Source organism: Silene latifolia, chromosome 11 (assembly GCF_048544455.1).
Source record: "Silene latifolia isolate original U9 population chromosome 11, ASM4854445v1, whole genome shotgun sequence".
Taxonomy (NCBI): domain Eukaryota; kingdom Viridiplantae; phylum Streptophyta; class Magnoliopsida; order Caryophyllales; family Caryophyllaceae; genus Silene; species Silene latifolia.
Window position 1 is genome coordinate 9,221,644 of NC_133536.1, and position 16,726 is coordinate 9,238,369.

General features: G+C 37.7%; 3 protein-coding genes across 3 annotated transcripts; all 3 read left to right on the forward strand.

Annotated features, from left to right (window-relative positions):
- Positions 1-1,646: 1,646 nt before the first annotated feature.
- On the forward strand, positions 1,647-2,894 carry LOC141612858 (F-box/FBD/LRR-repeat protein At5g22660-like). Its single transcript, XM_074431607.1, has one exon. The coding sequence runs from the start codon at positions 1,647-1,649 to the stop codon at positions 2,892-2,894; it is 1,248 nt and encodes a 415-aa protein (XP_074287708.1).
- A 1,011-nt stretch (positions 2,895-3,905) lies between these two features.
- On the forward strand, positions 3,906-5,147 carry LOC141612859 (putative F-box/FBD/LRR-repeat protein At5g44950). Its single transcript, XM_074431608.1, has one exon. The coding sequence runs from the start codon at positions 3,906-3,908 to the stop codon at positions 5,145-5,147; it is 1,242 nt and encodes a 413-aa protein (XP_074287709.1).
- Positions 5,148-6,316: 1,169 nt separating this feature from the next.
- Positions 6,317-7,642, forward strand: LOC141612860 (F-box/FBD/LRR-repeat protein At5g18770-like). The gene has a single exon (XM_074431609.1). It carries the CDS (start codon positions 6,317-6,319, stop codon positions 7,640-7,642), a length of 1,326 nt encoding a protein of 441 aa, XP_074287710.1.
- Positions 7,643-16,726: the final 9,084 nt, after the last annotated feature.

A 16,726-nucleotide genomic window follows, 5' to 3' on the forward strand; every position in this document is an offset into this window, starting at 1 on the left:
TGAAGTTCCTTGGGAAGTTCTAATTCCCATGAAATGGGCAACCAAACAACATCATATTTAAGCAATTCATGGGAATTTCTACTTCCCATGATTTAAGAGGGTAACCAAACAACCCCTTAGTAGATTGATGAGTCAAATAAACATGCTAAAAGGCTTGAATATGCTGAAAATTCACCAATCTACTGTTTACCAAACACCCCCTTAGTTTAATGGTTTAGCTTAATATTTCTTGATTCATGTAGCTAACTTTTAATTTAAGACAAAACTAGTATTCAATCTTTGATCTCCTTGTGGTTCGACCTCGACTACCATTACTAATTGAGAATTTGTTTGATTGGGTACGACGACCTCTACCCATTATCAGCGGTCAATCAAATATGTTCGATAATTTGATTGGTCAAAGGCTTCATGCCACACTTAGATCCATGGTATTAAATCTTGGTCGTTAGAGACTTGATTTGGATTATGTCATTGAGGCCTAATCTCGACTGTTCTCTATAAATGTGGTTGATACCGCCTCAAAATAAGGAAAAATTTTCACTCCAAGCTTTATTTACTTAAACAAGAAAACAAATAAACATTAAAAAACTAATTTATCATTAAAAAATAACTTCTCATCAAATTAGAACAATTTTTAATCAAAATGAAATACAAGTCTAAATATAAATTGCTAAACTTTATTAGAGAATAATTTGACGCATATTACTTGGTATCTATAAAACAAAAATATAAACTGAGATTATTAGATTTGTGGAAAGAAAAAATCATTAAAATAAGTTGAGAAGTTTATAAAATTAAATTATTAGTTTTGTGACTGAGAAAATAATTAATATATAAATTTCACGATATTACTCAATTTTCTTGATTAATTTTACAGTTCAATTTTTTTTTCTCATATCAAAATATAATGACGTGAAATATAAAAAATTATTGAATTGTTAATTGAACATGAATAAGTAATACAAAAACAACTATATAAATACCGCGCATTCATTGCGCATGATCTATACTAGTTTTGTACTCCATATTATTTATGTTAATTTAATCTGATAGTCAACCCTACTACCAAAGTCTGATAACCATATTCTAGTAATGTTATCCACCATTATAATTTGCTTCTATCGTTAACAAAAGGTCAAAATAAAATATTTCTCCGTCCTATCAATTCTTCACATAAAAAAAAAGTAGAACAGAATAGAGTTGGATATCGGTGTCGGCTGGCTCAGCCCACAATAGTCGAGCCCGGTAACGGGCTCACTCATCTCCTAGCCCATCATCCCAACCTAGGCCCGTACTACCTACTCGGGCTGGGCTCGAGCTCACTCATTCCCAACTCACACTAAACAGCTCGCCAGGCCCGCATAGCCCAAGAGCACAACTAGACCGTTCTAGGGCCACCACATCCCAGCCCGACCGCCTAAGCCCGCACAGGCGCCCGCCATCAACCCGCAATGTGGGCTCGGGCTTTTTTCCATAACCCGGCCCACTGCCCATCATTTAGAAGGGAGTAGTTTAGAATGGGCCTAACTAATCATACCAAAAGTTTAGGCTAAAAACTAGAACCATACTTTGCTCGTTACTTCTAAATCTCCAAATATATGCATAGCTGCCGATTAACAATGGAACAAAACCCTAGCCGATTAACAATGGAAGAACACCATAGATGGAGCTCCCTTCCGGACGACATCATCTCGAAAATTATATCCCACCTTAACCTTCCTGATTTCATCATAACCATTTCATCAACTATTTTCAGCATCAAACAGATTTACACAGAAACGTTAATTGCAAACAGCGTTTATGAGCCTCGTTACTGGACCATTTTCGATAACCTCTTCAATTATTTCACCACGCCCGTAATCGACACTTTCTATCTTAATCTTCACGTTAGCTTCTATAAAGACCCGCTTTGCTGGCCTATCATCGATACGTGGGCTCATCGACTTCGTTCTAGTAACATCCGGCACTTCACGATTAATACGTTCGATAGTTTTGAATTTAGCATACGAATGTGGCCACCGAGCATTTTCCGAATGCATTCTTTGGTATCACTTACATTGTATATCTCGTTTAAAGAGATTGCTCGTAGTGATGATCGACTTTCAATGATTCTTCCTCCGAACCTCAAGAAACTTCATCTAGTTTCGTCGAATTATGAACTTTTGGAAGAGTTAATAAGTCGTTGCCCGTCACTTGAAGACTTGTCCTTGACCCTTGATATTGATCAGAAAAGGAAAAGTTCGATATCAATTACAAGCGAGAAATTAAAGCGATTATATATAAATCTATATAAGGTTTCCAATTATTATTGTAAGGTTATTATTATTATTGATGCTCCAATATTAGAGCATTTTAGATATTTTACTAGGGACATATTATCAATGCAGATGTTGGATTCGATTTTGAATGTCAAGTCGCTTGCACTCCGTGTTGAAGATTATTGGGACCGGAAGTTTTACACTAGTCCTAAGAAGACCGTCTTCCCTAATTTGAGACATCTTACGTTATCTTTGCCTTGGAAATTATATCAAAAAATGTTTGACGAACAATTGCTTTGTTGTCCGAATTTGAAGGTTCTTAAGCTACATTTTAGTAATTATTATGATGAGTACAAGGCGATGATTTTGAATGTAGATGCCAAATTCGCGCTAGTTGAACAAGTGAAGCGCTTAGAGGTGTATATGATTGACGGCAAATTTAGCAAACAAAGATTGAATCTATTGACATGGTTGCTAAGAAGTGCCAAGGTTTTGGAGAAGCTTGTTCTTAGTTCAGTTAACCTTTGGGATTATAATAAGTTGGCAAAATCTCAATTTCTCGAAACTTTATTCGAGTGTGCTGAGAGTACATCGCGTTGTCAAATCGAACTTCTAGGAGGTTGTAAGCTAGACTGATTCTTTGTTATCTTTTTTTTTTGCCATGAAATTAATTTTCTGTATTTGCTTTTAGTCAAGTTCGTTTGTATTCAAAACATTATGTTTATTGCACAATGTGGATTTAGTTCCGGATGCTAAATTTAAGTTATATGAAGCGGCTAGAGATGAATAGAACCACGGTTCATTTTGACGAAAAATTATTGAAGCTAATGAAATATTTCCTAACGAGTGCATTGAGTTTGAAGAAGCTCATCCTATGTCCTAGCGTTTCGTATCCTGACGATAATGATCGATCACTTAGTAGAAGCAGCTCGATTTCAACAATATTTTGACGATGAACTTCGTTGTCCTTCCACGGCCACCACGGCAACAACATCACGAAATCAACATGGAAACACGAATAGAGGGAGTAATTAACACGAAAATAACAAAATACGAAATCAGCACAAAATAACAAATTACAATTAAAATCAAGCCAAACATAGAATCAAAACCTTGTTTGTTAAATGTTAGAAGCAGATTTGATTTATAATTAAAGATGATATTTTTAGATTACGGTTAGTATAGGGAGGTGTCAATCGGATCACTCGGTCCGATTACGGGTCGTGTTAAGGCGGTTCGGGTCTGTCGGGTTAGGCTTGACCGGCTTAGATTGCTTATTCGGTTCGAGTTGGGCTCAGGTCGGTTCATTTACAATCAGGATAACCGGGTCAGTAACTACAACAATTCTACCGGGTCAGGATATATCTGGTAAATATGCTTGATTAGATCAAGTCTGGTTCAATTCGGTTTCTGGTCATTCATGGGTCGATGGGTCGAGTCATTTGTATTGTCGAGTTTTCCGAAATATTGTTTTGATACTAAAGTCTAAATGTAAATATATTCGTTTTATTTGGAGATAAAAAATTTATATCTTTGACTTATTCATGGTCAAAATTTTCTAGCTTTGACCATAAACCCTAACACATCTTGCCTGTTACTTCTAACTCTTCAAATATAACAATGGAACAAAACCCCAGCCGATTAACGATGGAAGAACACCAAAGATGGAGCTCCCTTCCGGACGACATCGTCTTCAAAATTATCTCCCACCTTAATTTTCCTAAAGATCAGTTCGTCATAACAATTTCAACAACTATTTTCAGCATCAAACAGCTATACGGAAGTGACAGAAATGCATACAACGTTTATGAGCCTTGTTGCTGGACCATCTTCGATAACCTCTTCAACTTATTCACCTCACCCGTAATCGCCACTTTCTATCTTAGTCTTCACGCTAGCTTCTATAAACAGCCTCTTTGCTGGCCTATCATCGATACATGGGCTAAAAGACTACGTGCTCGTAACATCCGACACTTCACTATCAAAAAGTTCGGTGGTTATCGATTTTTGAAACCCGTGTGGCTACCAAGTATTTTTCGAATGCATTCGTTGTTATCACTTACATTGTATTTCCATTTTAAAGAGATTTCTTGGACTGATCAACTTTCCATGGTTCTTCTTCCGAACCTCAAGAAACTTCATCTAGTTTCGTCTAATTATGGACTTATGGAAGAGTTAATAAGTCGTTGCCCGTCACTTGAAGACCTATCCTTGATCCTTAATCACGATCCTCAGAAAAATTCAATATCAATCACAAGCAAGAAATTAAAGCGATTATACATAAATCTACATTATTATTATTATGTGTCGTCGTCTATCCTTAATGTTATTCTTGATGCTCCAATATTAGAGCATTATAGATATGTTGCTGGTTCTATATTATCAATGGAGATGTTGGATTCGATTTTGAATGTCAAGTCGCTTGCACTACGTGCCCAACCGGATCAGCTGAAGTTTTACAATAGTCCTAAGAAGACCGTCTTCCCAAATTTGAGTCATCTTACGTTATCTTTTCCTTCTAAAATATATCTAAAAATATTTGACGAACAATTGTTGTGTTGTCCCAATCTGAAGGTTCTTAAGCTACATTTTATTATTTATGACCCCAGGGAGATGATTTTGAATGAAGATGTCAAATTTGTGCTACTTGAACCAGTGAAGCGCTTGGAGGTGTATATGAACGACTACCAATTTAGCAAACAAATGGCGAATCTCGTGATATGGTTGCTAAGAAGTGCCAAGGTTTTGGAGAAGCTTGTTCTTAGTTCACATGACCTTTTTTCTTATTCTAACTCGGCAAAATCTCAATTTTTTCAAACTTTATTTGAGTGTGTAGAGAGTACTTTGCGTTGTCAAATCGAACTTCTAGGAGGTTATAAGCTAGACTGATTCTTTGTTATGTTCTTTTTCTCATTTGGCATGAAATAAATTTTCTGTTTGGTTTTAGTCGTGTGAATTTGTATTCAATCATAAGAAAAAAGTTTACTCTCTTGCGTTCAATAACGAATTTGTTCTTAAATATTGCTCTCTTCATATTCTTTTTTTTTTTTTTTGGAACGAATGAACTTAAATTAAACACATAAAGTTCGGTTATATCAAGGGAGTGGATCGGGGGAACAGGGGTATTAGCCATTACAAAGTCTATTGTACAAATCTCAATTACAAAAAGGGGAGCATCCGCTACATGATTTGTTGATCTCCTCTCAAAGACGATCTTCAAATTAGGGGAGTTCTCTAATAGTTTCCTACACTCAAAAATGATGTTAGTAAATGGGCCACAAGAAACGTCCAGTTTCACAATATTATTTACGGCAGTGGTGGAGCTGGGGGAGGCTAGCAGGGGCGGTCGCCGCCTGACGGATGAAATTTTCGAAGTTTTTAGTTAAATTTTTCGAAATTTTTTCAAGGGTGCCTTATGAAATTAGCCGTTCCCCCCCCCCCCCCCTCCCCCCCAAATTCAAAGCCTGGCTCCGCCACGGCATTAATACAATCCGAAGCAATCAAGACATGATTTCCAAAAAGACTAGCACGACATAACCCTTCCCTAATGGCAAGCACCTCGCAAATGAAAGGGTTAGGGGCAAACAAACGAGTAGACCTTCCATGTTTATCTGTCAATTGCTTAGCTTCCATCTCGAACCTCATTTGTCATTTGTTATCAACTCATGGGCTTGCAAACTACTTGATATTGACATCCGACACTTCAAGTTTACATCTAATGGCGTTCGCTTGTTTCATTGTAATAGAGTTTAAGAATTCTTGAAGAATTGATGTTATCCCTGTCGCTGCCCCGAAATTGGAGTACTTGAATTTAGTTTAGTTGCTATTTAGTTTCCCTAATGTTATGCGGCTTTGCCCCTCTTTAGCACCAAAAAAAAAAGGAAAAATAGTACAATGACTCGTAATATTCCTAAAATATTCCGGAGATATTATGTATCTCATGATAAACTCCTAACTATATTTTCCTAAAATATCTTTCCTAATAATATATCCTCTCTAATATATATAATATTTCCGGTTGTCGTTCATCTCGAAGGTTTACCATAAAACATTCGATAATGGATCAAAACCCTAGCAGCGAACTAAGCGCAGAACGCAAAAGATGGAGCTCCCTTCCGGATGACATAATCTCCAACATCCTCTCTCGCCTCGATCTTCCTCAAAACTTAGTCATTACGATTTCCGACACTACTTTCAACATCACACAATCGAATAAAGTGAAGAATATACCCAAAATAATTCCCATTCTTGATAACATCTTTACCGTATTCACCACACCCTTAATCAAGACCGTCAGTCTACATCTTCACCGTGACTCGTATACACATCTTAGTTTAGACCGCGCTATCGACTCATGGGCTCGTCAACTACGTTGTAGTAATGTCGAACACTTCAAGAGTACATCGAATAGTCGTCACTATCACAAGGGAGGTCAAGTGGACGCACCAAGCGTTTTCCAAATCCAATCGTTGGTATCACTTGACTTGGATTTAAGTACTGGTGGATTTGCATGGACTTTTCCTGATTCAATTAATCTTCCAAATTTGAAGAAACTTAGTTCGATTTTCTTCAACGATGACGTTAAATGCATTGAAAAGTTTATGAGCTCTAGCCCATCACTTGAGGACTTGTCCTTCACACTTATTAAAGAATCTGGATGCCCTAAACCTTCTGCAGACGGGTCTCTAACCATCGTGGGTACGAATTTAACCCGATTAAGTATTACATTACATGGATTCTATGGTTTCGAGGACTTTACTCGTCTTAATCTTCACGTCGATACCCCAAAACTAGAGCATTTCAATTTTACCGCTCCTCAGTTAGCTTTGTCATATAATCAAATAATAAGGCAGTTCATCGATTCGATTTCACATGTCAACTCGCTTGTATTCGATATCGCTTATAATATGATGATGCCTTCCAGTAATCCTAATATTAAGACTATCTTCCCTAATGTGACTCATCTTACTTGGACTTTGGGTCGATTTGAACGATTGGAAACTTTACCTTTATTGCTACCTTGTCCGAAATTGGAGGTTCTTGTGTTAAAATGTGTAAATTCTGACAATGATGTGGGTGTAATTCCGGATGCCAAAACCACGTTATATGAGCATATGAAGCGGTTAGAGTTGAATATGACCAGGGTTCGATTCGACGAGGAATTTTTGAAGCTGACGAAATATTTCCTGAGGAGTGCATCGTGTTTGGAGAAGATCGTCCTAAATGCTAGCTTTACGTGTACTTATGATAATTATCACTTAGCAGAAGCAGCTCGATTTCATCGATCTTTATTGGATTGTCCAAGGCGTTCATCGTTCTGTGAAATCGAATTCTTAGGAGTATATCATTCTCTTATTTATCCACCAAATTTTGATTCTGACTAGTCTCCTATTTTTTTAAATTTTTTTTTTTTTGTCAAATAGCGCATTATATGTGGGAGTATCCTAGTTATTAATTACCTAGTAGAATTTTGTGTCATTTGTTAGAACATCCGTAAGTGTTACTTTTGAGCATAGTTAAGAACTTCGATTGGAATGATGTAATTTATCATCGATTATCATATATGCTTAAAATAATTATCTAAATAAATATCTTACCAATATATGAGATTTTGAAGAATAAGATCATGTATTGCTGTCAAGGAATATGGGTAATTAGGTTGATCTAGGGTTACTGTATTATGTTGTTTATGTAAATAAAATATATAATAAAATAAATACGGGCGTTTGGTTGGGGGAATAAGAAAAGGGAAAGAGAATAAAAATGGTTGATTTCTTTTATTGTTGTTTGTTTGACACAAAGAAAGGGTAACCCATACCCCCCTTACCCCCAAAACCATTCTCATCCTTACCCCTCCCCCCTTGGGTAAGCCCATAACCCCATAATCCCTTCTTCCTCCTACTCCCTATTTCCACCACTCCACCAACACCCACCACACCCTCTCACACCGACAACCACTGCCACCAACACCCTACACCCACCACACCGACACAACCACCACCAGGGACGCCGACACAACCACCACCAGGGACGCCGACAGTCCACGCTACCCCATATCCTCAACCACTAAACACCACACCAACACCTTCAGTAACTCTCCCACCCCACCAACCACCAACACCTTCCTCGGCCACACCACTGCAACCGCCCGACGCCGGCCACATCAGATCTGGTGTTTTAAGGGGTGGGGTTTTCGAAGGGTTGTGGTGGATTTTTTTTAGAATGAATAAGGTGTTTGGGGTCGGGATTGTGGTGTTTGTTGATGGCGTGAGGCGCGGTGATTAGGTTCGCCGTGGGGTACCGTGAGGAAGATCGTCGGCGCCGCTACTTGTGGTAGTGTCGGTGTAGATAATGGTGGCAGGTGGTGGGTAATGGTGGTGAGTAATGGTGGTGGAGGTGGTGGATGTTGGCTTTTAATTCCCTTTTCCTCTAATTGTCAACCAAACACCCAAGTATAATATGGGTGATCTCATTCATTTCCCTCTCTTACCCTTTCTTGATTTCATTCTCTTACCATTTTCCGTACCAAACGTCCCCTAATTAATCATATTTTGACAAGTTTCTATTGACCACTATTAGGTACATTTGGAGTCACTTAACATATAATAATTCTGTTTTAAACTTTTAATTAAGCAGTATCAAATCCATTACTTTTGTTATTACAAACAAAACGATATGATATGATATTAAGATAGTGTTAGTGATTTTATTGAGTTTTTATATTTGTTTTATTATATCATTGTGTATAAAGTAATTGAACGTTATGAGCTAATCAACTTTTGGCATGAAAGGTCGTCTTACAAATCTAAGGACTAAAACACGAGTTAGGAAAAGAGGAAAACCGAGTTACATCCACACATCTTTATTTAATAACACAAATTCTCATTGAGGACATGACATTACTCACTTCATCCCGATCATTTGTTGTCCTTTAGTTTTGGCACAAAGATCAAGGATAAAGAAAGGGATCAATTATTAAATGACAAGTGGGACAAATTGAGCGTGAATGATCAAACTGCTCATTAAGTTCACTCTTAAAATAGAAAGAACAACGACAATTCACTGAGACACCCCATTATAAAAAAAGGACAACAAATAACCGGGACAGAGGAAGTATATTATAATCATATCTAATTGTTTACCATATTTCCTTAATAACTCTAACGCAAATACAAAACTGTAACCGATTTTCTACACACAAAAATCCATGACTCCATGTCTAGGGATGCCATTGGGTGGGGCGGGGGACTGGCAAGTCTGACTCGGTCTGAACCCGGGTAAAACCGACCCTATCCTACAGAACCCGGAAATATTACAACTCGAAATCGATTCGACCTGTAACCCGACATGACCTGAGATCAGTGACCCGAAACCGATCCGACCCAACACGATGACGACCCATAACCCGACATAACCCGATAATCAGTGAGCCGTACCCGACCTAGACTCGATCCGATAGTGATCCGATTAAACTGATGAACCGACGATTATTAAGCATAATATTGATCAAAACGAAAGTAATTTTATATTTGGATTGATATGGTTGACTTAATAATGAAGTAATTAAACCAAAATAATGGTTAAAAACTAAATTTAATGATTAAAATTGAAGTAATGTGATAAAGTAACCGGACTCGATAGTGACCCGACCTAAACTTGACCGACCCGATACATCGTTTACCCAAAATGACCCGACCTAAACCCGGCCCAACCCGATACATCATTTGGCCGAAATGATCCTACCCGATAATGACCCGAACCTGGCCCGAAAGAGTTGGTTGACCCAAAATGACCCGACCCGACTTGATCCAACCCTAACCTGACACGACTGACCCGATTGCCACCTACCTCTACGGGGAGGTGCTCAATGTAGGCTCTTCTACACCCGTACCAAGCGAGCAATTCTCCTACCCATATTTATTCCACTACCCATGATTAGTACAAGTTTTCCTACATGTACCTGCCCTTAACTGGTGAAAAACGAGACATGTACGCTCCCCATTTAGTCATTTACCCACCAGCAAACTATATCATAATTTTAGATACTTTTTCTATTAGATGTTGTAGAAACAGTTTTTGTGTATAATTTTTTTTTTTTTTTAAGAATTCCAAATTCAATTGATCTTCCTAATTTGAACAAGCATAGCCTAATGATGATATAAAAAAATGTAGGTTTAAGGGTAGGTCGTATCCAGTTCAAGGCCATGACAGACCACCGGACTCTTAGAGTACTTAAAGTGGTGTTTATATATCGCCAAATCTATATTTTTAACTCAATGGGAATCAAATCCCTGACTTTATAGCTAGGAGATGGACTCTTTATTTTTGGGGCCAACAAACCTTTGTTGGTAGAATCAAAAATATAATAAAGTATAAATTTGTGGGCTAACGCAATTATAACTGAGACCGACTTATATAATATTTTCGTTTGTCATTCCTCTCGAAGATTATTACCTTTTAAACATTCGATGATGGAACAAAACCCTAGCGGCGAACTAAGCATAGAACGCAAAAGATGGAGCTCCCTTCCAGACGACATAATCTCCAACATTTTCTCTCGCCTCGATTTTCCTCAAAACTCCATTAATACGATTTCCGACACTACTTTCGACATCAATTTATGGAATCTAATAAATAATATGTCCCAAATAAACCCCATTCTTGATAACCTCTTTACCATATTCACCACACCCTTACTTTATTCCATGTTATAGACTCATGGGCTCGTCGCCTACGTTTCTGTAACGTCGAGCACTTCAAGATTACATCGAATACTAGTTTATTTGGCAACGCTGGTCGTCAAGTGCACGCGCCAAACGTTTTCCGAATCCAATCGTTGGTATCACTTGAGTTGGATTTGGATATTCATGGGTATGTTTGGATTTTTCCTGATTCAATTAATCTTCCAAATTTGAAGAAATTTAGTTCGATTTTTGTCGACCTTAAATGCATTGAAAGGTTTATGAGCTCTTGTCCATCACTTGAGGACTTGTCCTTCGTACTACTTAATAATAATTCTGGATGCCCTAAACCTTTTGCAGACGGGTCTCTAACCATCGCCGGTAAGAATTTAACCCGATTATGTATTACATTATTTGGATTCTATTGTTTAAACGACTTTACCGGTCTGAATCTTCACGTCGATGCCCCAAAATTGGATTATTTCAATTTTAATGCTCCTCGATTAATCTTGCAACATGATCAAATAATAAGGCAGATGATCTATTCAGTTTCACATGTCAAGTCGCTTGTACTCGATATCGCTAATATCAGAATCAGAATACTAATACTTCTGAAAGGCAGCTTTACTCAAGTAATATCACTATAATTTTCTCGCTTTGTATTTCATAATATATGGTACTCCTATGACTGTACGAGTCTAGCCATGCAAGTGCAATGAACGGATAGTTTCACAATATTTTACTACAAACCGTTTTCCAAGAGACTTTGTATCTAAGAATTACGAGTACGAAGCAAAAGGATTTGAGCAACAGCAGTGAAACACTTGATCTGCAAGGAGCAAAGTCAATACCCCTTGAGTCCTTGACTACTCCCATAATTCGGATTCGGGAGAGCTACCTTCCTCTTACTCACATAGCAGGAGTGAGTAAATGATAAACAAAGGAGAGAAGTTCAGCTTGATAAAGACTACCACTCACATAGTCACATCCGTTAAAATCTTAAGAAATTCAATTAACTTGGTACTTACCCTCCGTATACAGCTCTCATGTCCATCACGTTTCTTATGTTAGACCAGCTGATGCCCATGCCATTTAGGTATGATTGGCTGACCACATGTTTCCAGTGCTGGTAATCTGCGCTGAAATCCTCAGGTGCCGGCTTTCCATACACTCCAACCTGAGAGCTAGTTAACCACATGTTTCCAGTATGGTACTTTCTGTACTCTTTCAGGCCATTGCTCGGGCCACTGACTACCCCGTTCTACTTCGCCTTCTGGAACTTTATGCAAGCATGATTGCAAGGGGACTAGCCTGTCAAGTGTTAAGACACAAAAAATGAACAATTTGATAACCTGTTTTGCAGCTTTACTTGAGTAAAGCTGCCTTTCATGTGATGATTCGTAGCAATATTCCTAAGACTAAGACTATCTTCCCTAATGTGACTCACCTTACTTGGACTATGTGGCAATTCGAACGATTGGAAACATTACGTTTATTGCTACCTTGTCCTAAATTGGAGGTTCTTGTGTTAAAGATTGTGGGTTTGGCTAATGTGGATGTAATTCCGGATGCTAAATTCGTCTTATATGAGCATATGAAGCGACTAGAGTTGGATACGGGTATGGTTCAATTAGACGAACAATTATTGAAGCTAGTGAAATATTTCCTAACGAGTGCATTGAGTTTGGAGAAGCTCGTCCTAGGTGCTAGTGTTTCGTGTCCTTATAATAATCGTCGCTTTGCAGAAGCAGCTCGATTTCATCAAAATTTGTTGGATTGCCCAAGGTGTTCATCATCATTATGTGAAATCGAATTTGTAGGAGCCTATCGATCTCTCATTTATCCAATAAATTTTGATTCGGAGTAACTTCGTACTCCGCTTATTAATTAAGAACTTTGATTTAAAGATGGTAGTTTATCATTGGTTTCGTTACAACAACTTGTTTTATTTGTTTATTTTTTTATTCTTTGTGAGGTATTTTTTTTATCAAGGATAAACAAATAATAGGGACGAAGGGTATTTATTTACTTTTCTATATTACGTTTAATACTTGTCGGATCATCAATTTAATCGGGTCGGGTCAATATCGGGTTCTGGTCACTGATCATCGGGTCATGTAATCATAAGGTTGGATCGGGTCAGTTTAGGGTTGCAATATTCTTGGGTTCTGTCGGATTAGATTTGGTTAGGTTCAGGTCGAGTCAGACTTGTCAGCTCTAGTTGGGTACAGTATATACCATATTATATTCCATCACTATCTCTCCCACTACTTTCGACGTTAAACTCGAGGATTTTCTTCATGAAACGGACCTCGTTTGGAACATCCTGTAAGATATTTCCATAAATCAAATAAGTATTATATTAAAACATGTTATTTTAGACTATAAAACTTACACATCCTTGATAACCTCTTCACCATATTCGCCAATTCACCGTTATTCAACACCTTCCGTCTTCAACTTCCCCATGATTTATATCTGAGTTCTTCTTACTGGCATATGATTGGCTCATGGATTCGTCAATTACGTGAACATAACCTTCAACACTTCAAGGTTACAAGTAAGAATTTAAAGCAATTAACCATATATCTATATGGGTCGTCTATCCTTGAAGTTATAATTGAGACTCCGAAATTGGAGCACTTGTACTTTTATTCTGATTGCTTATCTTATGATGAAATAATGTTGGATTCGATCACCCATGTCAAGTCGCTTGCTCTCCTTCAACTCTCACCGCGGCTCTACAATTATCCTTCCCCTAATAAGATCATCTTCCCTAATATGACTCGTCTTATATTGGCTTTGGGTCCTTTTAGAAGAATAGAAGATTTGAGTTCAATGCTACATTGTCCCAATCTCGAGGAACTCGAGTTGGAAGTCACTGATTTTTTTTGGATGGTTATTACTCGAAAGCCTAAAGTTGCGCCTTTCGAACATGTGAAGCGATTGAAGTTCCAAATGGACGCGATTTGACTTGACCAAGTATTGTTGGATCTAGTAGAATATCTACCAAGTCTTCCAAGAGCTATTCAACTAAATCTCTTTCCTAAATTTGATCTCCACACTAAATTTAATCCATTTGTCATCCAATAATTGGTCTACTTCTCTTTCCTGCGTCTTTGTGCCAAATCCAAAGTTAAACAGATGATCAGGACGGAGGGAGTATCAATTAATCTCACACAAATCCATTACTCTATATTTGCCAAGACATTTCCTTACGTTTTCTTTATTTAAATATCAACTCTTCAATTTTCTCCTCTGGACTTTGATAATGTTCTACTCCCTCCGTCCCGGTCAATTGTTGTCCTTTGGTTTTGGCACAAAGACCAAGTAAAGGGAAGAGAGGCAATTATAAGATGACAAGTGGAACAAATTGAGTGTGAATGATCAAATTGCTCATCAAATACAATCCTAAAATAGAAAGGACAACAATTGACTGAGACACCCTAAAATGAAAAAGGACAACAAATGACCGGGACGGAGGGAGTATATAATAGTTGGGTCTTGTGATGGCCTTGAGCTTGTATGCTTGTACCACAAATCTAACCAACATCGTACTTTCTATGTTTGGAACCCTACTATTCGACAATATCGACAAATTGAACCAACATCGTACATTCACTTCTCAAAGAATGGGAAGTGCTTGGTCACCATATGAAGAAGCTCAAGGTGGTTGATCAAGGTAAAGACGGTCTAGAATGTAACGTAAGGAAAACTAATTTTGGTGGACATTACGACGGTCATCTATGGGATGTGGAAGATTATATTGAGAGTTTTTCTCGCATTTTGGAACGAAGATAGTACTTAATAGTACTTAATATCCTATTCCATGCATCATCGTCGTCACGGATTAGTAACGTTCGTAACAGAATTCGATTTCACAACATGAAGTATCCTCTGCACAGTTAAGTAAATTTTCGTAAAATTGATCTTTATCCAAAAAATCATCGTTAAAAAGAGTACTTGTACTTCCAAATCCATCGATGAAGAGCTTCTCCAAAATCGGGGCACTTGTTAACAACCTTGTCAAAAAATTCAACGTTCGTTGGTTGAGTCGAAAGTAATCCATTCGCAACTCTAAGTGCTTCACATATTCAACTAGCACAAATCTACCCTTTATATCCCAATCATTGTTGTATGAGAAACGAAAATATAACACTAAAGTACAAGTCGTCCAATGTTGGAGCATCGATGATAACCTCGACGTCCCCACTGACGCGCGATTTATTTAGAGTTATACTCAATCGCTTCAAAGTCTTACTCGATATTGATACCGAAGGATTTGTACCGGTTGGCTTATCATTAAGGGAAAAGGACAAGTCTTCAAGTGACGGACAACTACTTAATAGCCGTCCCAAAAATCCGTGATTAACCGAAACAAGACGAAGTCTTTTTAGGTTTGGAAGAATAATAACGGGATGTTGTGAAACAAACTTAGAATATGACAAGTGAAGTGATACCAGTGATTGAATTTGGAAAACGCTAGGCGTAGGCGGGCAAAGTCGGTCTTTAATCGCGTCTTCAATCGCGAAGCGTTCGATGTTACGAGCACGTAGTCGAAGAGCCCATGAGTTTAAGATAGGCCTCGCACAAGGTTCGTCATAGAGGGCAGGGTGGAGATAAATATTAAAGGTGTCGATAGAGGGTGTCGTGAATAAGGTGAAGAGGTTATCAAGAATTTTCCAAAATTCAGAAATATTGAACGTAACATCGAGAGGACGACAATGGTCGAAAAAATGGACTATGAAAGTAGTGGCGGAAATCGTAATGGTGTATAAGTATCCAGGTCGATGAACAAGGTCGAGATGGGAAATAATCTTGGCGATAATATCGTCAGGAAGAGAGCGCCATCTATCTTGTTGTAGCATTGTCTTTGGTTTTTTCTTTTTTTTGCCTAAACCTAGAGAGGAGCGGAGGAAGCGCCATGTATCTTGTTGTAGCATTGTCTTTGTTAAATGCCAATGCCTAAACGGCTAAACCTAGAGAGGAGCTGCGGCAGGTAAATAGACGGGAAGAGATCCAAAATTATCTACTCCCTCATATATAGTAAACCTAATAACTGGGACTAGTGTTAGGTGGGAATTACGTAGGATACAAGTTGTGGTCTTTTAGGCCTGTTCTTTCTGACTTATTTTCATCTCACTTCAGTTCAACTCAGCTCTATTCAGTTCAGTTCGGCTCAACTTTATTCAGTTCAGTTCGGCTCAGCTTTATTCAGTTCAGTTTAGGTCAGCTCGGCTCTATTCAGTTCAGTTCAGCTCAACTCAGCTCCATTTATTTCAGCTCTGCTCAACCCCATTCAGTTCAGCTACTAAATTCAGCCCATTTCAATTTTGCACATCTTAAACTTAAAAGTTTTTATTAATATTTTTAATATTATTTATTTATTTATTTATTATTATATTTATTATTATTATTATTATGAAGGGATGCGCACAACTTTCATAGATAGAAAAATAATCACCCTCATTATTGTTATCATTTTGAATATTATAGTTATTAAAATCAATAAAATTCATACTAAAAAAAATTAACATTATTACTAATATTATTATTAGTGTGGAACAATAAATCAGGTCTTTTCGGGTTTGATAATTTTTGGCCAACTATTAACAAGTTATTTGTGTATAAATAATTAGTTTGGAACAATAAATATTTGGGTCAGATTATATTGTGTCGGATTAATTCGGGATGGGGTCTTGAGTTCGGGTGTCGGGTAGGGTCAATTTTGCCAACTCTAGTTATATTTATGTCCACAGTAGTTGCAACTTGCAAGTATAACGAGGT